Source organism: Pteropus medius, unplaced genomic scaffold (genome assembly GCF_902729225.1).
Source record: "Pteropus medius unplaced genomic scaffold, Ma_sr-lr_union100, whole genome shotgun sequence".
In the NCBI taxonomy this organism is placed as follows: Eukaryota; Metazoa; Chordata; class Mammalia; order Chiroptera; family Pteropodidae; genus Pteropus; species Pteropus medius.
Window position 1 is genome coordinate 6,850,009 of NW_024343733.1, and position 27,964 is coordinate 6,877,972.

At 41.5% G+C, this 27,964-nt stretch overlaps 1 protein-coding gene across 1 annotated transcript; it reads right to left on the reverse strand.

Moving 5' to 3' along the window:
• Positions 1 to 1,102: 1,102 nt before the first annotated feature.
• Positions 1,103 to 27,435, reverse strand: CRKL (CRK like proto-oncogene, adaptor protein). Its single transcript, XM_039868415.1, has 3 exons — positions 26,593 to 27,435; positions 16,639 to 17,104; positions 1,103 to 4,729 (listed from the first exon to the last, which is right to left on the reverse strand). The coding sequence occupies exons 1-3, from the start codon at positions 26,901 to 26,903 to the stop codon at positions 4,595 to 4,597; spliced, it is 912 nt and encodes a 303-aa protein (XP_039724349.1). The 5' UTR covers positions 26,904 to 27,435; the 3' UTR covers positions 1,103 to 4,594.
• Between the last annotated feature and the right edge of the window lie 529 nt (positions 27,436 to 27,964).

Sequence of the window (27,964 nt, forward strand, 5' to 3'; positions counted from 1 at the left end):
TCCACAGCATCCCCTCTCCCCACCATTGGAGCCACCATCACCTCAGTCTATACCTGTTTTCCAGGGCAGGGCAAGGAATTCGACCGTGCTCCAGCTCTGGCTGCATACCACCCAGGGAACCAGAATGTGCATGGAAGACTGCAAGAACAGGGTCCGGCTTCTAGAAAGGGTCAGGGGTCACCAACTTGGCCAGAAAGGCGCATTCCAGAAGCCCAGCAGGGTCATGGTTTTTGCTGCAGTGTGAGCTTTCAAGATCTAGGCACAGCAGAGGGGAGTCCCCAACACAGAACCAAGGATTGCTGACCAAAATATATCTTTTCATACTGAAAGTATTCTTCAAAGGTGTTCCGGGGCATTGTTTCTTCCAGAATGCTATGAATTTTGGTATTTTGAGACAAATTTTCTCTCAAATTCTGCAGAATCCTCAAAGGAGGAGGCAGGGAGTGTCATAATTCTATATAAATAAGTATTGGTATCACTTCCTGAAACTCATTTCCGAAGGTTTTACAAGATTTGGACTTCTCAATGCACACATAAGTAGATGTGAGAACAGGGCTCTAGTTGAGGGGGTGTTGAGGGAAATCATTGGGACCCCAACACCTCAAACAGTCCATCAAACGGTCCCCAAAATTTATCAGAAGGACCACATACAGACAGGAACAGAAAATGGTTTACGAAAGCTAGACAGATACCATGCCCTTATCTGGGATGAGCCTGCTTGTTTTCCACTTCTGCTTGAAACCATTTGACTCTGGCTAGCTCGAGTTGAACAAACATTTAAGAGCCTTCAGATGTGGGTGCCTGTGAGGGAAAACATTCAAGTTTACCTTGGTGGTGTAAAGTGTGGCAACTATTACCTCATCCTCAGAAGGCCAAGACTGAGCACAAGCTGCTTCTCTTCTGTAGGAAGGCCCGCAGGTGGGGAAGGGTTGATGCAAGATCCCACTCTATTTCATGGTCAGTAGGGCTGGGTTGCAGGACTCAACTTCAGTGAAGCACCAGGTGTTTCACCAAGTGCTGCTCACCAGGAACTGCTTGGAAGGCTGGTGGGGGCTGAGCACCTCCAGGCAGCACTGAGATACCGAAACACCAAAGCCGCTGCCACCACCAGCTGATGCAAGTTTTATTGAAACAATGTACAAACAGGCCATGGAAACAAGGGTTCTGATGCCAGGACCAGTAACGTAAAATGGGATACAAAAATAAAAAGGCACTAATCTGTTAAGAAAAGACACTCGATGTATTCTAAGAATATAAGTCATTTAATACTGTTAATTTTATAGCACAAAATAAAACAAGCTATGATCCCAAAAAATAATTTTAAAAGCTTACACAGAAAATATTATTGCCTAAAGTTTACGATCTTAAGTTACAGGTCAAAAGAGTTTTGTGTTGTTTTTGTTGTTTTAAAACACACAGTGAAGACCGTCTAGAAGCAAGGCCACTGTTCCTCCTGCAGAGACAACGACCCTGTCTCAGAGAACTGTCCTTCTACTCCTTTAGAATATACAACTAGCTCAGTGTCCACAATGACAGCAGTTACCAGGGACATTGGTCTCTGGTCTCAGAGGGTGGAGTTTGAGGCAGAGCTCAGTGGTGTCCACAGAAAGCATCAGTCTTAGGTGCTGTGTTAAAACAAGAAATCCACTCATTTTAAGAGGTTAATGAACTTATTATTAAAGGATTAAATTAAAAACACCTGGCACAAAAACACATCATCCCTTTTCAAAAATAAAATGTTCATGTTTCCTCTGAGCAAACATTACAAGAGCAGTGGCTGTCTGTCCCGGCCCGCCTTGTCTGTAAACAGCTGTAAAAGATCGTTAGCACAGTGCCAGGGATGCTTGAGCTCCAAGGCGGGAGCAGCTGTCCTTCCCTCCTTTCAGTCTTCTAACAATGAGCGCAGAAGGTATCTTCTGGGTGACCAAAGTTGTCAAATGGCAGCCAGTCAATGCTTCCTCCTCTTTGTTAACCATGTTATCAGGTGGTACCATGCCATGCAGAAATAACAAGAATGATTCCTGTGTTGGAGGTCCTTCCCAGGATAAATTTTGAATCAAACTGTCAATGCCCTTTAGTACATAATTTGTTCACTTCCTGGGTTAACATCCAAGTACTTTCTTAAATGACAAACAGTAGAGCAGAGCCAGCAGCAATAACGAACAGTCCTATAAGGGAAGTGCACCCAGGAGGGAAGGCAGCTCCTCTGAAGATTTGCATCGCTTTCTGAAGCAGAGTCTTCCCAGACTGCTGGGGGAACCCAGGCATGAAGCCAAGGCAAGGGTGGCATTTTTTGTGTATTTAGTGTGAAAAGGAGAATTTCCCTACCTGTTAAAAAAAAAAACTAATAAGGTTCCAAGTCGGAAAGGTACTACTTTTGGCACATATCTTGAGAGTTCAGAACTCAAGGTTCACCTTACTTTAGACTCTTAAGTCTCCTGGGTAGTGCTGAAGACATGCATATGGGCTGAAGTGATGAGCAGACTCACTCTGAAGCCAAACCTAGGTTGTGGGTGTTCATTCCGAAGTGCTCCACATGATGTGAGTCCTGCTATATTAGTCAGTAGATATGACTGAAAAGAAACCTTGCTTTCCAAAGTGGTCATTTCCTTCTTATATTTGAAGCCAACTATTGTCATAAAAGGTGCCAAGCCCCTCAGCTAAATTTGGTTTAAAAAAGCCTGAAGGTTTATGCTCTCCATGAACAAGGCACACATTCCACCTTCTGCTAGATATGCCCCCTTAAGTACTGGGTCATTCGCCAAAAGGCAAGTGCTATTTCCAGGCAGAGTGTGAGGATCCTGCTACATACGTGTTATTTGTTGTGGGTGTTAAGGTGGGCCTGAACTCTAAACGAAAGGCAACTGTAATGGACTGGCACCTTCAGAACCAGAGGTGGCCAAAGTTCTGATGGGAAGAGCCAACTGCTGTCTTTTTCAAGAAAACGACAGACGGGCAGCCACAGTGATATTTTTTTTCTAACTGACCATTGTGTCACACATGAGCACTCTCAAGATTCTTTCACATGGCAGTTACCTGCCTGACAGAATAATTTAAAAAGAAATTAAAAAATTGTTATTTTGCTGGTTCTGTCACCAGAATATATTGCTCTTAACCCTCAAAACCTATGACCCTTTAGGAAACAGGGCCATGATTATAGCAGATGCTCAGTAAATGACACAGAGCTGCTCATCAGGTTGTTGCTACATCTCTAGGTCTGCTGTATTCACTCTGAGCTGAGGCCTGTCTTCATCAATGTCCAGAAGGGAGAGTGGACTGAAATGCATGAAGGTTCCAGAATTCTAGTCTGCTATAGCCAGCAAATGAACGCTCAGTCACACATTTGTATCAGCTGGCTTGTATGAACAGGTATCTCTTTCCGCTAACAGGGAAACTTTAACATCAAACTGGTAAATGGTTAATGGTAAATTGGTTAATGGTTCTCCCTAGTCACAAAAACATTAGACATCAACTGCATTAACCAATTTCCAGAGCCTGCATTTTCTGTGCTTGGGAGTATCACGGTCACATAGACGGTGGGACCAGTATTAACAGCACCATCTTTCTCTGGCAGCCTGGGTTGGGGCAGAGGACTTGGCTTCAGGGAGTGAAATTTAAAGGTTCATTAATGAATTCAATGATTCTATGAAACCACCTTACTTTTTAAAGAAACTTAAGTACTATACTTTAAAGGAGTACATTCTCTGAAACACTGGACAGAAAACTGGCCACGTGCCCCCCACAATGCTCCTGTCACTGGCAAACAAAGAAAGCAAAGGTTTCCCCCAAAGCACCTTCCACACTGTTACTGTAGGGGACAGTGTAATCCAAGAGGCTGCCCAAACAGCTTGGCACACGATAGATTTTTTTTGTGTTGTTTGCTATATGGCAAAACAAGATACTGCTGGCAACCAAGAAAATAAAGGCCTCCACTTCAGGGTTGTTTTTTTTTCATATTCCTTTAGTTACAGCAGCTTCAGTTTAGAAGCTCAGAGGTGTGTGCCACTTCTTGTGATAATACAAAAATCCAACCTGCTACTTAAAAACCTGTTCAGAACACACAAGTCTAATTAAGTCTTCCAAAAACCAACCAAGAAAAGGAAGAAAAAAAAAAAAAGCCAGATTTGGGGAGTTTAGGACAGAATTCCCTCTCAAGGTTCACTTGCTCCGTTCCTCAAAGGAAAAACAAAATGGTGATTGAGCCACTGCTTTATGGCACGGCAGTACGCAATGCCACACCATGGCCTCAAGCTTTCTCTGATGAATATGACAGAATCAGTCACAAGTACAATAAACAGGGCAGTGATGAGAAGGGAGATCCTTTCCTTATCAACTTCTCTCCACTTGTGTGCTTCCATCAGTATTTCCAGTTTATGATCCAAAAGAACTCTAAAATTGGCTACTCTTAGACAATACGACTATGATACAAATGCCGAAGCAGCCACTGTGTGCATTCCAAACGTTTACGAGACTGTCAGTCTGCAGAAAGCTGGACATCGGCAACGCAGTGTAACCTGTCTGAGACAGAATGCTTTCCGACTCAAAGGAGAATATGACAGGCAGAACAAAGCAGCAGGAAAAAGGGCAACAGCAATCACTCATTTTCATCTGGGTTCTGAGGGTCAATGATTTTGACGTGCGTAAAGGGGAAAAGCCCTTTGCGCCCATTCACTTCGCCTTCCCACTGGCCATTTATATTCATCCTTGTGACTTTCACGATGTCACCAACCTGTAAGGATGGAGAAAGATGACAAAGTTAGCATTTTCTCTGCAAACTAAAGAAAAAAGAAAGTTAACATTAAATCACACACACTGTACTAGCCATAGGAACCTATATATTTTAAAGGACTCATATTTTCCCGGTGTTAAGACCTAAAATCGAGTAGTGCCAAAGACATTAAGGTGCCATCGATAAGCCCAGTGTGCTTCTCTCTAGCTGGTGAAAACGTGTGTTAGGTGAAGCAGCTTCGGAGCACAAAAGCAGCTTTTCTCCCCATATTGGCTATTAACTCCAACAAGATAGAAATGAACACTTGATTCTGAGTCAAGTCACACAAAAAAGTATATTTAAAAAACCTCTAACAATTAGCCCATGGCCCAAACATGTGATCAGACATTTTTAAGAAAACACTAAGAAATAACACACTTTACAAGGGAGTCAGAAACACACCGAGTAGGTGACTGACTACCTCTACACATGCCATTGGGAAGCAGACAACATAACACTTTGCTAATGGCTACTAAGTTTGTAAACTTGGTAATTTTGTCCTGATGTGACCACCTACCCATGTGAAAAGAGCTCATGCTGCAAAGAGCTGAGGGAAAGGCCAAAACAAGATGGAGAAGGAAAAGAGCCTGTGTGAAATGTGCTTCATGGGGCTGGGTTTCTAATTCAATGGACAATGTGAAGTCAAGGACTTGTCCATGGTCCCATTTTCACAGAGATGTCTATCTGCAGGGCTCCTTCAGACATGTTATCCCCCTTGATCCCCAACATACACCAACCTCCTGTAAGGTAGGCTGAAATAATGAAGCCAGAGGCTGGAGCCCTCCCCAAGGTCACAGGCTGGTTCACCATGAAGGAGGGGTACAAAGCCAGGCAGCTCCTAGTCCTGGCTGCCTGTGTCCCTGCCCCCGGCACAGTGCAAAGGCAGCAGACCCCACCAGCACCTAGGACCACTCAGCCTCCCCTCCGGGGCTCTTCTCACCAAGACACTCTCTGCCCTCAATGTCCTATCTTTTTAACTTCCCCCGGTGAACAGAGACTGGTTGCTATGAATTTAATGTATTAAAATAAACATACAAAAAGGCAAGGACAAGTAAGATGGCGTGTGGGTGTGTATACCTGTATAGAGGATTCAGTGAAGGGGGAGAGTGGGCAAACCACCACCCAGGTGGACTCTGCTGTACTAAGAGATGATGGTCCAAGGGCACCTGGGCAGTCTGGAGGCAGGCAGGAAGGCATTCAGAGCCAGATCCTAGATCTGACTCTGACAAGATGTTGAAGAAAAAAGGCTAAGGCAAGAATGAACTGAGACTTAAAAAACAAAGCAACAGTTTTGGGCTGATGGGTGATGTTGGCAGATGACAGAACCAATGGCTTCTCCCCATGAATGAAGTTTTTGTTTGCTCCACTCATTTGATGTCCTACAAAAAATATTTTGGTGTTTTGTCCTTTTATCAATAAATTCTCTATCTTCAACTGGACTCCAGATGCACAGAGAGCACACCTTTTGCTCAAAGTCTGTACTCTTAGTCTGCCTTAGCTGATGCTTGATAAATATAAAAGAGAACAAAGTCTCATATTCTCGAAAACTTGGCCCTGGGCACCTCTTCCACATTTCTTTGATGTGCTCATTCCTCCAGCCTGGCGACTAGGAATATATTGTCTTAATAATGCCCTCACCTCTGGTTCTCCCTGGCCTCTTACCACCTGACTCTACCAGCCCAGCCACCCTGCCCTGAGCCACCTTCCATGATCTATGTCACCCCAGCCCAATCGGCCAACTCCTCTCCTACAGCCAGATCCTACCCTCTGGCTATTGCTTCCGCCATTTCACCAAGGAATTCTTGATGGCCCAAGTCAACAACCTAAGTCCAGTTCTCTACCTCTGATGTCCCATGGCACTTGAAGTGGGAGACCTCACCTACCTTCCTCATTCCTCACTGCCTCACTCTTTTTGTGGTAATCTGTAAAATAACACTGCCAGGTGGGCACCTCCCATTTTGCACTGGTGGAAAGCAAGGCTCTGTGAGGTCAGGAGGTCAGGTACCTTATCTTCCAGGATTCTGGCAGACTCCCCTGAGGAAGCTCCATTTTGCGCCTCCATGGTCACTTCCCCACCCCCAACACACACGCCACCACAATACAGCACTCTCTGAAGGAAGGAACTTGCTTTGCTTATTTTGCACTCCATGTCACAGGTCTCTTGTAAGCTACTTTCTAAAGAAATCTGCAGAATTAAGGAGAAGGGAGAAAACTATGAGCTGATGTTCCCCACATGCTGGGGATAGATGGCCAAGCAGAGGAGCAAGGTTTGGGAGAAATGACAGGCACAGGGCGTAAAGACAGTAGCAGACAGACCTTACAAAGAAACAGAACTGGATCACCACTCTGCCTTTTAAACTCAGCACCTCTTCTTTGCACAAGAGCAACATCCAATCTCCCATCTTCAAGGCTCTTCCTGATCTGGCTCCTGACTGTTCTCATCTCTGACCCCATTTCATGCCTCTGTGCCCCTCCCTTCCAATCACATTGGCTTCCTTTCAATTGCTCCAACTTGCCAAACTCCTTCTCAGGTATGGACTGTATAATAAATGCAACTCTCTCCTCCAAGGAACGGCTGGAAATGCAATTATACAACTGTGTGTCTTAAGATGTTAAAAATCATGTTTCAAGATATGGCCCAGAATCACCCAGCTGGTCCTAAGAAAACCTGGACTTCTGCTCTTCTTTCATAGTTGAAGAAACATTAACTCTGACCAAAATCAAACAAATCCCAAGGACAACACAAACCCCCTTAGAAGCACCTTCCTTATAAAGCTGCACATGCAGTGAGAGCAGGAAGGACCTCCTGGAGGTAGCCACTGTAGATGGGAGTATTTATTCTGCTCAGAGCGCTGGGCTAGATTCTATATTATGTACTTAAGATATGACCTGAATATTAGACCTACGTAAAACTAAGCTTTACAACAATAGGACATAAGCAATCTCTCATCTGCTTAAAACGGGTATAAGGTGGCACAGTGCAATGGTTCATGCTATGAACTTTGGAGCATGGGGCAGGACTGGATTGGTATCCTGGTGCTGTCACTTTTGGTGGCTACATGACCGTGGCAAATTGCTCAAGTTGTCCAAGTTTCGGTTTCCTTCTGACTTTAAAAAGTTCTCGTAATAATTAAAGGAAGTACTACATGGGAATTGTTAACCAGAACTGCCAACTAAGTAAACAGTAGATGTTATGCGGGTGGAGAGTCCTGAATGGAACCCAGCCCCCATTCCAAGCTCATGCTCCCAGATGGTCCTGGTGCCTTCTGGAAGCACTGTAGGAAGAACTGAAACAGCATGAAGAAGCACTGTATTAAAGTGGGTTTTCAGCCTTGTTAAGTAAGAAGGGTCCTTTCAAAACTGATGAGATGGGAAGGATGCCATATTAGAATGAGAAGAGATGAGGGGCAGGCCTGAAAACCGGGGATCTAATAATTTACTGTGATAGATACTAAGCAGCTGAGGAAGACAAAGAGAAGATGAAGAAGGGGGTAAACCAAGTACTGAAAACTGCAAAGAACATGTAAACCTTATGCCTTCCAATTAACTCATAATTCTGATGGTTTTCACAGGATACTTTCCACATCATTCTACCTAGTTAATTTAATAAGATTTACTGAGTATCTGGAGGGAAAATGAGCAGCTCACTCTCCATCCTCAAGGAACAGCTGTCTTCACTATGGGATAGATAATAAATAACCCACTGTCCAGACATGGTAATGCTCAGTGAATATTTGTTAGATAATAAAAAGTTTATAAAAAGCAGCAAGTGTCAGAAAAACAGTATTGAGTAAACCTTGCAGAGCATAGGAGCAAGGAGTTATTGCTTTGACTGAGAGCACCATGACCAGCAGAGATAGGTTAAGATTCAGCCTAGCAAAAAAGAATGACTGGAAGACTTCTGATGACCACTTGACCATTAATGCTTCATTGTGGCCTTAGAGAAGCTCTCACATGTCAAAACATAGCATGTCAGTCCTGCTGTTGTCTACCTCAGTCCAAGGCCCTTTACTTGGGAACAAGCCTCAGAACACCAACAAAGAAAAGATGTCCTGGCTATGTTATGCCGCCTGCTGCCCACAATTACGAGCCTGGTTGTGGACCAGCTTCTTCTATGTCTCTACTGAACGACGCTCTGGCTCAAATCCTTCACAGCCATCTTGCTGTTTCCTCTCATCACTCCCAATTCCATTATGTTGCCCTTTTTTTGGCTTCACAGTAGAACTGAGCCAAAAGAAGCACTTGCATTGGAGGGCAGATCAATCTCAAAGTGGCTGGGTATCAATAACTCAGTTCAAGGAGTACTCTAAGCCTGGAAGATGTGGCTGACCCTATAAACAGATCAAGAGGAGACAGAACCTTATATACCATCTTTACTGTGACCCTATAACGATCCTAATCATTATTGTAACTGTCATAATGCTATCTTTTTGCCTAGCTGAACTTAGTACTTGGGGAGTGCACAAGTTAACTCTAAAACTGAGCATACACTGGTAAGGCACTAGTCAGCCCCATTCTTTATGTCTAGTGAGGACCATGCAAGAATGCAAGAGTTAAAGGACAACAGTTTCCTACAGCTTTACTTGTCTGCAGTATTAACAGAAGGGCTCTGGTGATTCTATTGCCTGACTTCTGGCACTTGATTCAAAGACCAGTTGAAGCCCTGGAAAGCCCAAGCACTAAGTATCCCCAATCAGTCTCCATTACCCATACTAATATTTTGAGAATGCACTCTCAGGTTACACAAAAATAAGATGAGGAGCACAATGGGTTTCACTGGAATGAGAAGTTCTGACTTGGGTGACATGAATGAGCCTTGGATATTAGAGAAGACCCTGAAAGTATCTGCAGAATTTTATGTAAATGCATTAATGTATGTTGTTTTTCTGGAAAAAGATTTCACAGCTTTTACCAGATTCCCAGAGGGTCCATACCCCACCCCCCCCAAATATAAAACAATAACCCATGTCTTATAATCACTAAACAGTTTTCATCCTATTTGTGGCTTTCATTTATTTATTCACTAAAATATCAAGCCAGGCCCTGGAAGGATACAACAGAGAACAAAGCAGACCAACAGCCCTATCCTCACAGAGCTGCTTGGGGCCTTCACCTGTTTTGATACCTGCTTCTGTGTTCTCTGTGCACCTGTACCAGAATCAAAGCTACTGGAACTAGAGGGCGAGGACCCCCCTTGACTGTCTGTGTGTCCTGAGCAACAGTCAAGTAGTCTCGGGCACTCTCACCTACAACAGGATGTTGTTTTTAATACTGAAGACTTGATTTCTTCCTTGAAATTCCAATTATCCTTCAGGGCAGTAACTTGGTTAAAGAAGGCTGCTTACTGGTTAATACTTCTCATGAAAACAAAGGGATTTAGATTGTAGAATGAGCCAGAGTTTAAAGGTATGCTGTGATGCAAGAGAACATGGGCTATGGAAAGGAAGAAGTAAGACTATCTCTGTTTGCAGATGACATGATCCTATATATAAAAAATTCTAAAGATTTCACAAGAAAGCTATTAGAGGTAACAAAATTCAGCGAAGTTGTCAAGTACAAGATCAACACACAAATATCAGTTGTGTTTCTATACACCAGTTCAAACAATTAAGAATGCAATTCCGTGTACAAAAGCATCTAAAAGAATAAATTAACTGGTAATAAATTTACCAAAGTGAAGCACTTGTACACCAAAAATTAAAAAACAATGCTAAAAGAGAAAGACATTCTGTGTTCATGGATAAGAAGACTTAATATTATCAAGATGTCAACACTATCCAAAGTGATCTACAAACTCCATTCAGTATTATCAAAATTCTAACAGCCCCTCCTCTTTTTTTCCCCCAGAAATGGAAAAGGTGGTCTTCAAATTCATATAGCATTGCAAGGAACCCTGAATAGACAAAACAATCTTGAGAAAGAACAATGAAGTTGGAAGACTGATACTTCATGACTTCAAAACTATTACACAAAGCTACGGTAATCAAAACTATGATATTGGAATATAGAGAGATATACAGACCAATGTGATAGAATTCAGAGTTCAGAAACAAACTCACACCTCTATGGCCAATTGATTTTTGTGCCAAAAATCATGGGGAAAGAACAATGTCTTCAACAAATGTTGCTGGTACAACTGGATTCCCACATACAAAATAAAGAATGTGGACCCCTACATCAAACCATACACAAAAATTAACTCAAAATGGATAAGTGACTTAAATATAAGAGCTAACACCATAAAACTTAGAAGAAAACATAAGGGTAAATTTTCATGACCTTGAATTTGGTAATGGATTTTTAGACATGACATCAAAATCACAAGCAGCAAAAGAAAAAATAGGTAAGTAGGACTTCATCAAAATTCTAAAGGATTTTCTAAAAATTCCTACAAAAGGGCTGTGATTAAGGAAAAAGGCACTTTTAGTACAGAAGTAAATCAAATTTCTAAAACTAGATGCTGCAAAGAATAACTGACACAACATCAATGACAGAGGGTAGAGAAGGAGCTCGTCAGTGCTGATGAAATGCCCTCAGATTCTTATTAAGAAGCTGAATGTGAGCTTGTGGGCATCTCCAACAAGCCTCAGTGAAAAGGTGAATCACTGCTAGAACATGATAGAAAGCAAGACAGTGGTCTCATTACATGTTAGGAGGCTATGACCCTGTATAGATCTCTGGAGTTGAGTTGGATGCTTCATGATAATCATGTACAGATCGGACATCACCGTGGCTACATACTACAGGTCACCCAGGCAGAGGAACTCACATAAACTTTGAGAGGTTTAAAAAATACAACTAGTACTACTGAAACTTAGATTTGCTCTGCAGATGTCATCTCAGTAAGTACACAGAAGAAGCAATGAAGAAACTGCTAATGTGAATTTAATTCTAACCAATGAACAAAACCAATTGGCTGAAGTAGAAATCTGAGACTTCCAGGCTAGTCTGTGAGGAAATTGGTACCGTGGGCCTTAGGAAGGCCAATTTAAAAGATTCTGTGACCAGATGTAATCCAACGACTAGCGGTTTCAAAATGAGAAGACAATCCAAGAAGAAATCTGAACAGTACAATCACATATGACCCCAATGAGAGTGAAAAGTGAGCTCAAAGAACACTGAGCATCATAAAAAGAAAGAACATGCACCAAAAATGAAAGGATGTCCTATACTGAAAAGGAAAGATTTCTAAGTATTGATCAAACAAGGAGTCCAATAGTGGTCTCTTGCCATAGAATTATATAATAGGACACTGGAAGATCCATGAAGGGTCAAGTCTCTTGGTTTTGTTAAAATAGGCATGATAGCAAATTCTATAAAATGTAAAAGGTGAGCTTGAAATCAAACCTGGACAAAGTTCTGATGCGATCAGCAAAATATGGTTTATTACGATTTAGAATGGGAATGAGGTGTTTGGAAAGCAACATGGGCTGAACCAAGAACAAGTCATGCCAGACCACAACCTCACAGTCTTTTTTTAGATATGAGACAGACTAGGAGAGGATGCAGAAGACTTACTATAAAAATCTGGATTGTGCTTTTATAAATTGTGCAGTTAACATGAAACTGAGGGGTGGGTAATCGATATGCTAGAAGACATAATCAAAATTTTAAAATATTCAGAAAGTGTACAGATAGTATAAGACCAAAAAGAAAAAAACACAAAACAAAAAAAGTTGAGGGACAACTGTAGGGCAACACACTGAAGTCCAAACACTGGGCTAGGTAAATACAGTAAGGGAACTTGGTTTGTTTCTTCCTAGGATGCAATGAACTTCTTAACTACCAAAGTCATCCAAGACAGGAGGAACTACAAATGAGACTATGCCCCAGAAAGTCCACAAGGACAGAGACCTTTGTTTTGTTCACTGATGTACTCCGCTAATATAACAATGCCTGCTACATAATAAGCACTCAATCCTTTGCTGAAGGAGTGAATGTTTTTTTTGGAGGTGTCCCAGTTCAGACTGGAGGGCCAATGGATTCAGACGCTATAGAAAGCTAAAATCATTAGGAAAATGGTTAGACTAAATGATCTAATAAGTATTATTACAATGTGCCTTTCTTCTTTTGTATTAATTCCAACCTGAATCACTTTAAGTCTTTACTTACAGTTTGAGATATGGTTCTTCCTCCTCCACAGTATCTGTTCCACTGACTTTATTCCCACAGAACCCCTACCTTATGTCATCAACTGTTTTTTAACCCATACCACAGTGGAATACTCCACTGAGGCTCCATTTAGACATTTTGATACAAATTTTCATATAGCAAATACTCATGGGTGTGTACACCCAAAGTTAAGTACAATCTGAAAGTGCTAAAAAATTTCTTCCCTTCCTTTTCTAGTCAGAAAAGTATACTGGAATACAAGTGTGTGAAAATGATATGATTATACGGAGACTGAAGCATTTGCTAATTTATTTTAAATATTAATAAATAAAAATGTCTGTAAACTTCAGAACCTTCTCAGTTGTGAGAAATTGGCTATTTCATACCACAATGAAGGCAACACAAGAAACCTGTTAATCTCCTCCGTTTAGTCCTTTGATAATATGGCAATAGCCCACTGCCTTGCTTTGTCTTTTGCCACTTTTACCCAACACCCAGCATCTCACCAACCTACAGCTACTTAGTGATGTTAGTCCTATTTACTCAAGCTCCTCCCTCTGCCAGGAATGCCTTCCCACATTACCCAGCTAACTTCTATTTACCCTTCATAACTCAGTTCAAGGGTCACCTTCTCCAGGAAGCCTTCTCAGACCAATACCTACACATACGCCCATCTCCACTCTTCTTCGCACTGTTATCTGCACTTAACCACACTGCTGGTTTCTGTCTCTATTCTTTCACTAGGTAGCAGAACCCTACAAGGGTCCCCTCACAGGTTGGTTGCATGAACGGATGAATAATGAACAAATTAACATCAACTTTTAGAGCCAGGGTGCCTTTTAGGCTCAAAAAAATTTAAGTAACCTGCTCAAGATCACACCAGGAAAAAAAGCAAGGATTTGAATGAGGGTCCATGATCTTTCCTAACCATCTTGCTTCTCCACTGTGTTAGAGAACATGACTTTGACTACAGGTATTTTATAATGACAATAGCACCCTTGCTCCAAACATTCTCTTCTGGCTAATGCTCTACTTTTGGAAAAGGCTACATGGCTTCCCTCAACCTGACAATGTTCTTGCAGGGTGTGACCTGCTTCTCAGGAGCCCTTTTAGGCCTGCTATTCCAGGAGCATAGGAGAGCCCTGTTTTCAAGAAGTTAGGACACACACTGCAATCCTACTTACACAGGTATCAAATCAAAGTAAATCCCAAGGATCAACTCGCTTCTTGAAAAGAGGTGAGCAAGAAAAGAAAATGGCTAAACACAGAGCTGTTTTAAAAATGTCTCTTTACTTGAAAGAACATTCTTTCTTTTCTATTATTATTATTATTAAGCGAGGCAACCCTTGGTTGACCTCACAGATTGCAAGGACCTTGTTAGCTTACAATCCCTTATTTTTTTTATCTTTTACGCCTATAGCACTTGGTCTTCCTAGGTAGAACATTCTTTCAAAAATAGTTTTGTGGAAAAAAAAACTTGTGAAATAATTCAAGAAATAAAGTTCACCTAAGCTATCATCGTTCTCTGTAACACTATCAAGGGGAATAACGAAGCTTCAATTACTGGTACATTTTGTCCTACTTGTCTCACCTTTCTCATTTTAATTTTAATACTTTTCCTGGTAACCTAATTACAACAGTCCCAAGAGAGTTGTTTTTAACAAGATCAGACAGGCACCACTAAGTTTTAGAAGATAACACAATTCATAGAAATATTTACTTATGCTGTAGCTGAAAGTCTCATTTAAATACACAGAATGAGAAATACCATTAAGTGGAATTTGGCAAAGGTGTATTTCTTGGGTCTCACTTACTGTAAAGCACCAATGCAAGACTTTGATGAGGCTTACATGGCTCCATTAGTGTCATGAGGAGGCCTCTCTCCAACGTCTGAGAGACTAGGAGGGCTGCGTAATGGCCAAGTATATGAATTACCTTAAAATTACACCATTAACCAGACAGCATCTTTCTCCTCATCCTGGTCTAAGGCATCTACCTATGTATCCACTCACCAAGCCTAAATGTTCCCCTCTACAGTACCTGGTCTTCCTCTCTATGGCCCTCCTGTGCACATTCCAAGGAATGTGCAGGAGACATGGGTTTCCAAAATGCACATTTTAGAGCCAGAGGCAGGTGTCCTAAATAGAGTGAGGCTTTAAACTCTAGCTCAGGTAACAACCCAATTCCTGACTTCCTTTATGGAACCTGGAATTCTGACTGGGAACTTTGCCTCCCGAGGTTCTCATGTTGGCGTGCCAACAATCAACTGCCTAATACACACAAGTCACAACAACTCTCTGAATCCTAGGCTCTCTACTCCTATGATGAAATGACAGATGTGAAAATGCCTGAGAAAGCAGAAACCACTACACAAATTAGAAGGTATTAAGAGCCCAGGATACCCCAAGTTATTTTAGAGTGCTAAGGTGCAGACTAAGCCAGAGGTGTTCAGGGGTAGTTCTATGTGGGGATGAGAAAGCCTGAAGGCTTACACAGCCAGGACTCCATTTGTGGAGGCGGCTTCCTCTATTTTTTTTTTTCCTATTCTTCCACTGGGAAGTATAAAAGCACCTGGGTCTTCCCCAGACTCTAGTCTCTGCTACAAGCCTCACTTTTTCCTTACAGCCAACAGAAGAGGGAGGTGTAATTCAGAGAGATATGACTCTTGGTCCAGAGAAAACTGAGAATAAGCAATGAAGAAAATACACATGAAACAAATTATAGCTAACTTTTATCTGTGGGAAGGCTGTTTTGTGGGTTAAGTTTTACTTTTTTGAAGTGACAGGCTCTATTAATTCATCCTTCTGCCATGTACCAAATTATCTCCCAACCATACCCTGCTTTGACTTTGGGGTTAATACGCAGAGAACAGTCACTAATTTAATGTTTCTAACATATACAATTTGATAATATTAAGAGTATTCAATGGTAATTATACAATGATACTTACACTGCAGTTTGTAATTCACAAGGCAGTTTCACGAGTTATCAATACGTGAAAGCGTTGGGATTTGTGGCACCAAATCTCATGTTCTGGTACAATAATATTTACGGCCTACTTCACTAGGTATTTTATACTTCAGTAAGAATAACACTAAAAAATATATGGTATCATTCTTCTAAAAATCTTTAAAATCTTCTTTGAAATCTACTTTGTCAGATTCTCCTGTCCATTCTTTCCCAGGACTGCCAGGGGGGTTGTACTCACATATGGTCCCTCTGGACTTAATCAGATGTCTCACCAAACTTCTACCTTCTGGCAGAAACTGTATTGCAGTTTTACCACCACCCTCAAAAGGCTCATCAGCACTGGTCTTAAGGACTTTTTTGCATTTCCAAAAGCCACAGGAATATGCTAAGCTTTGCAAGAATCTTTTTTTAAAGGCAGTTAATGTTTAGAAAGAACATGACTTCGTGATTAAAATGTTCAAGTTCTATTTCATGCTATTATAATTTACAAAATCTTTAATAAGACCTGAGATATTTTAAAATTATTCCTCTGCCGGGCTGAAGAGGAATTCTAAGGCATTTATTCATATTTTTCCTCAACTGAACTGACCACAATGTTAGAAATATGGAAATGTACAAATGGCTATATGTCATGTGGAACACTCACAGTGGACCTTCCAAATCATCCAGTTCTCTTATTCCTATGAATATAACCTTGAATGAGCAGTCATTACTTTGCAGAAACAAAATTAAAACTAAAGATGAAAACCGAATGTCAAAGAACCCCAAAAACCAGCCTCAGATTTTACCTCCAATGCCAAGGCAGTCTTGTCATAAGCACAGGGTACTCTTTTCTGGATTGCTTTTGCAAAGACAGGTCCATTCTGTGTGGATGGCAAAGGGTTGATTGCTGCCCCCGGGGTACTGGAAACTGCAGGTAGAGGAGTTGTGGTTTGAGGTTGAGCATATGCATGAGCAGGTTCTGGGATCCCATAACTGTTGGAATTCCTATTTCCATGTTTTCCATGTGGTGAGGATCTCACAAGCTTTTCAACATAAGGGACGGGAATCATCCCAATCCGGCCGTCCTTGTTCCGGGCACTCCACCACTGTTCCTCAGGCTTCTCTATTATCACCAGAATCTCACCCTTTTTAAAGGGCAGGTCTTCGGCATCATTTCCAGGAAAATCATAGAGAGTCCGTACATATTCCAGATTTTCTTCTGCTGTAGGCAGGTTGGGTGCTGATACAGATCCCACTGATGGGCTTGGATACCTTAAGAGAGAAAGAAAATATTCTAAGAGAAAAATCTTACTCTATACCAGTGTTTGTCAAACTTTTAAATAAACCATTCTCTATAATAAATTATTTCTCTCTATACATTCTCAGCTGTTTAAGGTTCTGTCACACTGTTTTACTTTCCATTGTTTATACTGCAACAGAAATTAATACTATGAATGTGCTTTTAAATCACATGCTAAGTACGTATACACACATACAAAGTCCATATCTGTTTTACAAGAACCTTTTGTGTACACAGATACCTGGTCTGAATTTATTTTAAAAATCTCAAGTAAGTTCAGTAGCTGCCTTCCTTAGGGCCCTGTCACAACCACCACTTACTCTTCCTCCTGGTCCTAATCTGTGGCATGCATCCTGCACACTTTCCTAGGTACCCACAGAGAGGATGACACAGATCTCTGTCTCTCAAATTATAAAAACCAGAAAAAGGTTCATATGCTTTCCAAATTAAAAAAAAAAAAAAGTCATACTGCATCCTGTATAACAGGAATCATCATCTGAGCATCCAAATGAAAGCATGTGAAAGTTTTCACTGCAAAACTCAGAGAAGCAAGAATTCTCATCTAAGCAACAGTTCATAGACACCACCACACTCCTTTTGCTGTGCTCAGAGATTCAACAGGTATTTTGCTTTAGTACGTTGTAGAATGCACTCCCAGAGACAATTATAAAAGCAGTCCCTGCTCTCCAGCAACATCCCATTTGTAATGCCTTCTGCAAAAGAAGTACAGAGGTTTCTCTTTACCTGAGAAATGTTCTGAAAAGTTGCAAATACAAGTTTTAGAAAAAACTACCTTACCATTAGCTTTTCCCCTCCTAACTTCAGAAGAGAAGCACAGAAGCTACACCGGAGTATAATAAACTCTGGCCTTCATCTAAAGAGTGCACCTCTTTAGGAGGTGACTTTATCTGCAGGACCATCACCAAAGCCAGGTTCTAGAATAGCCCTGAGGGAGTATATTAGGATATTCCCACTGACTATGGTTTCCGATTAGCTCACGGCCATTCTTTCTTTTTCCCCCATTAATGACCTAAAAAATTATTTCAGATAACAATGTGATCTAAGTAGAAGCATTTTAATATAAAAAAAAGTTTCCTTTATAAAAAGTGTCACCATATTATAACATTCAGCAAAAAAAGGAAAACAAGAGAAAAAAAATCCCATAGTTCCTGCTCTAACGTAGCTACAATCCTCCTTCCCTTCTCCCCTTCCACAAGCCCAGTTTATGGCTTTCTTTAAAAAAAAAAAGCCTGTGGAAGTTTTTTGCCTAATATCACACCACAGGTGTTTCTCTACATAACTGGTCTTCTTCATGATCACTTTCACAGCAGGGTACCACTTTTCATTCTGGGAGCCTGCTGCAATGAAGCATCCCTGTGTTTCCAGATATTTAGTTTTGCTTTTTCTCTATTTAATAATTCTTGTCACAAACTCTTCTCACCATATTTTCTCTATACTGGATTTTTTTTATAAGCCTAGATTCCCATATTGAAGAATGGCAACATCTTCATGCTCCTTGGTCCATACTGGCACACTGCTTTCCAAGTGGCAGCCAAAACTTGTATCTTTTTAATGTAAATGACTAGCTTCTTCATTATCAGAATACCATGGTGATTAGAAGCTTGATTTAAAACTGAAAGGACTTATTATTATTTATTAACAACCAAAGGGCAAATTGCTCACTACAAGTATACCTAAAAAGAGACAGCAGGAGTGGTAGGAGCAGCAACAGTAATAAAGAGTTGACATTCATTACCTATGCTAGGCATTTTTTGCAGTCTTTGCAGACATTAAATTGTTTAATCCTTGCAGCAATCTGGTGAGGTAGATGTTGTTATCCCCATTTCACTATGAGGAAACCAAAGCAGGGGTCAGATTTGCACTCGGGCAGTCTGGTTCTAGAGCCCTCACTCATAACCTCTAAGTTAGTCAGACTCATGGATAAACCCTGCATCTTTCAGATGTATAAAAATTAATGTTTTAATGTCTGTAAAACATTCAAATAGTTCCTGACTGACACTGAGCAGCTACCCACTGCACCCTCTTTAAAGTACACCTCTCCTCTCTTCTCATTTCAAGGGCCACAAAGATTCTGTGAAAAGTTTGGGTAGTACTACATAAATCTCAGATACTTTACTAAGAGCACAACAGGTTCCAACTCACTGTCCAAGGGTATTTTATTGTCTGTATAGTTAAATATTAAAAGCAGTTCATTCCACAACACATATTGTGAGGACACCAGTACAGCTTCAGTGAGTAGTAACCCTAATGAAATCCATTTACCCAGGTATCCACTGGCCTTACTATGTACTAAAAATATGGGGGGGACAAACAATGAGTTAATTAAAACCAAGTTCGTGCTCTCAAGAGTACCAATTTAGTAGAGGAAAAGACTAGAAGGCAAATGAAAGCACAAAGTCATGATGTATATCATGACAGACAGGGACAGGGTCAAAGAATACTCAAAGGAGTGAGTTCTAGTAAGGGACAGGAGAACAGACAAGGAGGTAATACACCAAAAGCTGAAGACTAGCATCCTTTGAAGCTGAAAGACTTTGTGGAAGATACACTTACATATTTTGGTTTTACTTCAGAAAAAGACTAGAGACCCAAAGGTTCAAAAGCTCTCTTCCCCAGCATCCCCAGCTCACGGGGCACACTACTGCTGGTTCCTATAAGCACAGACCAGGAGCTTTGCTGGGGAGGACCTTCAAAGACTGGCAAACTTCTATAAAGGACTGGTACATGTTTGAAGCTTTGTGGGCTACCTATGGTCTTTGTTGTATATTCTTCTATACAATCCTTTTAAAAATGCATTTTGTATAGTACACTATATAAAAACTATCTGGAGTCTAGCTTATGAGTCTGAAAACTAGGGCCTTGTAGGCCACTGCACCTACCACAGGTTTTCTAAATAAAATTTTATTAGAACACAGTCATGCCCATTCATTTATTATCTATGACTGCTTTTGTGCTATAAGGGCATAAGATGAGTAGGCTGCGTGGCCTATAAAGCTTAAAATATTTACTACCTGGACCTTTACTGAAAGTTTGCCGATTCCTGGTCTATATAATTGAGTTAAAGGAGCAGAGAGTGCTTTTCAACTTTCAACACCTCCCTGGTGAGGGTAAGTGTGTATAAACCTAATAAAGATAGAAAATGGTTTATACTTTCTCCACAACTATATTACTGTAATAACCTTGGGGCTCATTTCCTGATTCAGTACACGAAAATACCCTTACATCTGACATCAAATCTCTCAGCCACATTCCCGACATAAATTCAATGTCTTCCACCCCATATTTTCAAACTCATTTATTCATCAAAATCCCCAGCAAATTACACATTAGTTCCTCTGCAGATGAAACCAGGATGATGCCAGGTCAGATATACTTGCCCTTTCTATTAGGCCCCACTGTCCAAAGATATGTGAAATATAAAATTGGAACTATTCATTTCACGGTTTGTTCCTTGATCAAGACTAAATAGCACCCATCAACCCCCTTTTAAAGTTTATGTACAAAGAGTTGTCCAAGCCCATTCAAACAAACTAGACCCATGCTTCTCCCTCTCTTGTGACTATGGGTCACGTCACACTTGAGTAGCAAGGCCCTGGATGACTAACTGGTAACTGGCTTTTCTATCTAATGACAATGAACCTCTCTCCTCTCTTGGTTAAAAGCATTCTCAGCTTCACATATAAACAGATAAAACATTTTCTTTAAACCCAAGTGTTAATATCTTCTAAGCTTAAAATCTTATTCACGCTGAAGAAGCAATACAATCAACTTCTGGTGGGAGAGTGTTTCAAAGTTTTGGGTAAAAGTTTTGGTTTTTAAAAGGGGGTACATGGATATTGAAGACTTTTCTTATTATATCCATATATACATATATCTTTTTATATGTATTAAATATTTCACAGTAAAAAGTTGAAAAACGAAACAATAAATGGTAAAAGAATCAATTCCAAGAAGACTAGCTAACTCTCTCTCTAGAGAAACTGCTTTAGGTAAGTTAACCCTTCTTTACCACTCAGTGGCACCAAATACTGAGGACCTTTCCCTTCTATACCTGGGGCATTCACACCATCACTAATGGTTCTTATTCTATACCTCTCCACCTCCTCCCACAGCTTCTCCATCTGCTCATTCCCATTCTGCTCATTCTGGGGCCTCCATCTAAGCTTAGGCTCCCCAACTCTCTTCTCAATAACAAACCCATCTGATTGTTAAACATCACTTGGCTTCCCTGTTGAAAACAATCATCCCCTTACCCTGATGGGTTCTCTTCTAGTCTCTCAATTAAAGACACCATTCTATCATCCCTGAAGTCATCTCTTTTCCTCATCTTCTATATACAATTGCCCAGAAAAAGACAGTCATTTTCCATTTTATATTTCCAACATGTTTGATCTTAGTTCAATTTCTCACTATCCCTCAACCACCCCTGATTAGTCCTACACTCTCCTCTCCCTACCAAGTCCCACACCACAGACGTTTCTAAAAAGTAAAACTGACCATGACAATTCTCTTCCTAAAAATTTCATATGGCTTCCAATGTTAAACTCATTTACAAAGTACAGGAGGCCCTTTACAATTTAGCATTATTCTTCCTTCCTAGCTTGCTGCCAATCAGTCACACTAATTACAACTCTGTGCTTTTCCCAGCAGGCACTGCCACCACCTCTTCTATCTCATATAACTTGTTCTCATCCTTCAAGAATCAGTCGAGAGAGCACCTCCTCTTTTCAAGCCTTCCCCAATCCCTTAAATGATCATAACTGCTTTTAAACACCAATGGTATTACATTTTAATTTGTTCAGTATGCTGAGCTTCTCAAGGCAAGAATCGTGGTTTACTCTTTACTTACTGCCTTGAGTCTAGTATTATTAGACTTTGGTACACAGTAGGCATCGATATATTTAAATTCCTGCTGATAAAATTAAAATGCCAAAGACACAGGGCATTTCCCATTACTGTTTCTATCCTTTTTTTCCTTCTGAAAACACAAAAGCTTTGACATTGCAATTCCCTTGACCTGGTTCAATTCTGTTATACAGACAAAGAAATCTAGTGTGCTACTGGGTTTGCTTTCCAAGCCTCTTCACCTCACTACTGCTCCACTCACGCTCTTAGCCATCATTCCAGACTAGCTGCCACATGCCTGGTGGCCCCACCTTACTTGTTAGGATCTTAGCTCAGACTCTAGGATAATCTGAACTCCCACTAATAAGCACTGCCTGCCTTTTTACTTATCAGAAAGAACTAAAATATTTTAGCCCGAAGGAACCTTAGAAATAATGTTCAGATCAAAAGGAAAATTCTTTCTTAGGTAAAAAAAAACTCTCTGGATTTGAGACTTAAACAAGAGTAAAGTCACAAATCTTAATGGCTTTACATGCCATGGGAACACAACTCTTGACTGGGCAAGCTTCCATTCCAGACATAATGACAATGTTCTTATATCTCATCTGAATCGAATTTAGATAATTTAAACTACTGGTAAGAAACTCAAAGGTTTATTCACAGAGCTGAATTCTATGCTAATCAAAATTACTAGTACTCCTTCTCCCCTATTCCCAATGATAAAAGACCAGATTTGAGTTCCCTTAAATATTTTGAACAAGGAATATGGGATGACCCAACTGCCTGTGGTATCCTCTGGTCCATGCAGGGCTTGCTTTCTGTTTCACAGGTGTGAAAATCCTCTCTGGGTGCTCAGGTTAGGCTAAGCATTCTTTCTTGGTTCTCCGTATTAGATAGCACAGAAATGGCCTTTTAAAAAAATCTTAGTAACCAGTAAGCTCCTCAAGAGCATAACAGGGATTGCTGAGTCAATGTTAGTTCCATATTACCAGGTACATGTGATGTGCAATGGTCTGCTGAGTAAAAAAAACAAGATTTTCTCTAGGAGTCAACTTGCCTCAGTTTAAAAATTTTTTACTTCTCATGATTCTTCTCCTACCCTTCATACATAAGCTAAAACTGGAAAAGTTACACAAAACATACTTTCAAGTTTCGAAACCATGAGAAAATGTAGTTCATATCCAAAAAATCCACTCAGAAACTTCTGAAAAATTCTGTTGTTAAACTGGAAATAACCTCTATTAAAAAAACACTAGCGCTTACCTGATTACTAACTATAACTTAATACACAGAATGTTAAAAATGTTTATACTCAAATAAAATGGAGGCGAAAACCACCACAGGATTTGTTTATCTATCAAATTATTTGTAATACAAAAACTACACCCACGTGCAGAAAGAGAATCCTTTAGGGTCATTCAAAAATCAACCAAAGCCATCTGACATACTTTTTTGGGGTTAAATTTAAAACCTACCACAGGAATACCACAAATATAAAAAGCAATTACAGTAATAAGATAAACCTAGAGGACATAAAGTTATAAATATAACAGGTCATCTTTATTCTTCTTTCCCTATCATCCCTCTTCCCATCAGCATCAATCTTATATCCAAAATAGGCACCTACAAGCCATAGCTATGTCAGTCTATATGATGTCTATATGACATGACATACATGACATACATGTCATCAGTCATCATCATTTTGCACCTGCTTTACAGTAACAGCCCCAGGTCATTCCCTTGGTTCAAACTCTCCCATGGCAACCATCGTACTTTAAAAAAAATCCAATTTCCTTATCTTGACCATTCTATCTCCAAACTCTTCATATATGACCTCTTCCTTTAAGAACCCACTCTCAACATACTGGCTGGCTTTCTCATCGCAGGACTTTGCCTAAGTTCTTCCCTCTGCTCGGAAAGCTCTTCTCTTCTTTAGTGCAAGCCGAAATTTCCCAGGCTTGCTTTCCTTCTCTACCCTTAGGTAGTTTCACACTTTCTCTAACTGCAGTACCTCAGGTAAATCCCTTCTATTATAGTCTCTTGGCCTAGATTTACTTCTTTCATAGCATTTATTAATCTCATGTTTTATTTTTCTACTTTTTAGTCTGCTCCTCCACTAAAATATAAATTCCATAGTGACGAAAGTATGTCACGTATCTTTCCCAGTACTTATCACTGGGACAAAATTCTCTTGTAAATATTTGAATAAAAATATAAAATTAAAATTTAAGGAACACTTCAATTAAAAAAAAATCACACTAGAACAAAACTAGCACCAATTCTTAAGTTCTGAGAAAGACAAAGTTATGACCTTCTGCTAAGCAAAATAAACAACATAAACTATTGGCCAAGGGGCATGAAATTTTGGCTTTTAAGAACTATTTTGATGCCTAAAAACGAAGCCACTTACATTTATCCTGTTTGGGGCATAGAGAAGCTTTACACTGAATTTTGCATCTGGCCTAGCTTTCACTAGCCTCTAGTTTTCTACAAAGGCTAATAACATATCAAACCAAATCCATGAATTTCAGGCTTGGGAGAGGCACTCCAAAGACTCAGTACAGCAAAGTACATCCAGTCATTATATAATTCAACCAGCATTGTGAAAGCCCTCTGAGATATAAGGGAAAATGAAAAACTAAATTACAGCAACATGCGTGGGGCGGAGGGCATAGGGAAAAAGAAACAAAGTCGAATGTGAGGGGGAGGGTCAGGGAGAGGCCTTATTATCTGTGAGGGGCCTGGAACTACAGGAAGGATTTCAATAGGTGAGGAGTGGGTAGAGTTAGTCAAATGAAGAGTCAACAGAGACAGCAAAGGTTTTGTGGGAATGAGTGAACAGACTAATGGCTACATTAAAAGAAAGAGGAGAGGGGGTAAGGACAGATTTGAAGATTTGGTATCTAAGGAGACAGTATGGAAAATTTGGAGTCTTTTTTTTGTGGGTATCGGGAAGCCACTAAACCATATTCCTTTTTCTCTCTCTAGAAGGGGATCAAGTCATTTACTTATGCTTTTTGAAATGGCTGTAATACCTATCAACTCAAAGCAAGCACAATGCCTTGCACATAGCATGGCTTAATAAATGCCTGAAATTAATGATATGATTCACTTTCCCAAGTTAGGGAATTTATTTACTTAAACATATTACAAAATCTCATTACAGTGGGTTCTAAGATTCTCCCCAACCCCTTATATTGTGTTCAAAGTTGAGTCCAATTACCAGCATCTTCAGGGACCTGTAGGTTTCACCAATCAGGTTCTTGCTGTCTAGGTCTTTGTTACACAGTACTTGATTTATAATCACTTTCCCCTAGTTTTTAAAGTCCATTTAGTTCAGTAGTTAATCTTATAGTCATTATACTGTCATGGCTTTGTTTCTTCTCTATTCTATGGAAGCAACACTTAAGCTTGGCATCTAGTGGATGCTCCTTAATTGTAACAGCTTTTAATGTTTAAAGCTCAGAGTAATATCCTGTCAGTGAATCTATAAAATCAGAAATATCTCATCACCCAAAATTTCCTGTCCTTTTAAAAATAGATGTTTAAGAAACAAACTGGGCAGTGAAATATCATTTACTTTTAAAATTCTAGGCCATTTCTTCAGCTCACAATTGGCATAATTTAAATAAAAGAAACCTCTGCCACGATACTACTTAAGGCAAATTAAAGCAAATAATCAAATGAAAGAATATTTTACTTGGAAAAGGGGATGTTTGATGTTCAGTGTCACCTTTGGTTAACTTTAAAATAGATATTAAATCATTAGACTTAATACAAAAAGCACATATAAAACTGAACTAAGATAGAATTAAAATAAGTGTCATTCAAAAATTTCCCTTAGTAGGTAAACATTCTAGCCTTATTCTTCTTCGGACTTTAACCAAATGGATTTTTTTGTCTACTATTGGCCCAGCTTGGGGAAAAAAAAAGAAAAAAAAAAGAAAAAGAAAAAAAAAGCTCTTATCGTTTAAAACTTTTAATTAATGTATGATAAAATAGAAAGAGTCTGGCTTATTTCATATCTGGCACCAAAGTATCAATATAGACAGTTCTGACATTTCAGTTAAAGGTTTTTGTTTCTAAGTGCTAAAGCATTTTCTTTTGTCAATTGTTCCAAAGGCTGTAGTCCAGGAGTTCAGAGACCTGCAGAGTCCAAGAACCTCGAATGGTGTGCAAACGTGTGTCTAAGGGCATTTTTTAGGGGGGAGGATGCTATCTAGAGTCTCAAGGAAATCTGTGGTCCAAAAAAAGGTTAAAAAGACCAAAACAACAAAACCCTGCTTTAGTCTGATAACCAATTACAGAACATAACGAAAAGCAAAAAGCGTACATTTTAATATGCAACCGCGGTTAATCCTGTTTTAAGACGCATCCCGCTCACCCAGCGACCCAGATCCTGACACTAGCCTTTCCTTCGAATACCTTCTGGAAAATAATCTGGTTCAGAATAGGAGAAAATGAGTTCAACCACACACCCCCCCATACACACACTCTTGGATCGACCTCAAACGAACCAATCCGGCCATTGTCGACCTTCCTCGGGGGTCGGAGTGGGTTGCGGCGGGGAGGGCAGGGGTGCTCGCGTTACCTGGGCGCGGGCTCGATTAGGGTGGTGGTATCCAGGTAGTGAATCTTGTAGAATTCCAGCAGGGCTGGCAAGTGGTCAAACTCCTGGTCCCCGATCTTAAAACGGCGGTTGGGCAGCGAGTTGATAATGTAGTGGGAGACCCGGGAGTTCTCAGACACGGACAGCACATAGTCCCCTGGGCAGGTGGAGGAATCACGGACTAGGAACATGCCATGACGCTGGCCCTGGAGCCGGGTCTGCGCCTCCTGGCGAGACACCGGCCCCATGTACCAGGCGGAGCGGTCTGAGGAGTCGAACCTGGCGGAAGACATGGTGCTGGGCCGGGGCTCTGGGGCGGGTCCGGGCGACGGCTGCTCTCGCCTGCTCTGGATGCCTTGACCCGGCAGACGGCTTTGGAACCGAAGAAGGGCCTCTCGGCACACCTTGAGGCGCTCTTAGTGGGCCCAGCCAGCACCTTCTACTTGGCTCCGGGCCCGCAGCATCCTCTGCCCCCGCTCGCCTGCTCCGGGGCCGCCTCACGGAGGGAGCCGGCTCGGGGAATGGTGGGCAGAGCCCGAGGTCGGGGCGGGCAAAACCGAGCAGCAGCAGAGGCCGCTCCGGGATTCTCGAACTTCCCAGCGTACCAGGGGTGCCTCCAGTCACTCCTGGCTTGAAACGCGTCGGCTCCGCACCCCCACAGCTCTGCACTGACCCCCGCTGCTACACCAAGCACAAGACTTCAAGGAACGTCGCGCCTCCAGGGCGGTTTCGCCCAGCCGGTTCCCAAGAGCCACAGCAACAAGATGGCGGACGCGGGAGAAGCAGCCGGCCACCTCCCCCTCCGCTCAGCGCACTCTAACTGCGCAAGCGCCAGCTCAGATCCCAGCTGCCGCCAGGATCCTCCCCGTGACGTCGCGCGGCTCAGCCAATCAGGAGGGCGGTCGTGACGGTCGGGGCGTGCGCCGCTTGGGCTGGCTCCCGCGTTCCGGGAGGAGGCGGAGGAATCAGCGGTGGCGGACACTCTCTTCCTGGGCTGCGGTACGACGCTGGGGGCGCTGTTGCAGCTGAGTCTCCCGGCGCTGGCAGGAAAACAGCTGGATCTGAGAGGGAGCGGCATTTCGAAAACCAGCTCTGGGAACAAAGCGTAACGTGCTAGGCGAATCTCCAGCCTGGGAGGCGTGGCAGTGAGGTTACCTAGCCAGCCAAGGGGACCCGCGCTAAGGGAGAACGACGGGCAGACAGCCCCGGATGGGCTGAGATGGCGCAGGAAGATTTTGATCGCGGGGGCTGAGGCGACCACCAGATAGGGACTAGGTGACACTGGCCCGGGTGGCTTGGTAGGCTAAGGGACCCGGAGTGGCCAGGTGACCCGAAAGGCACAAGTAGGGTTTGC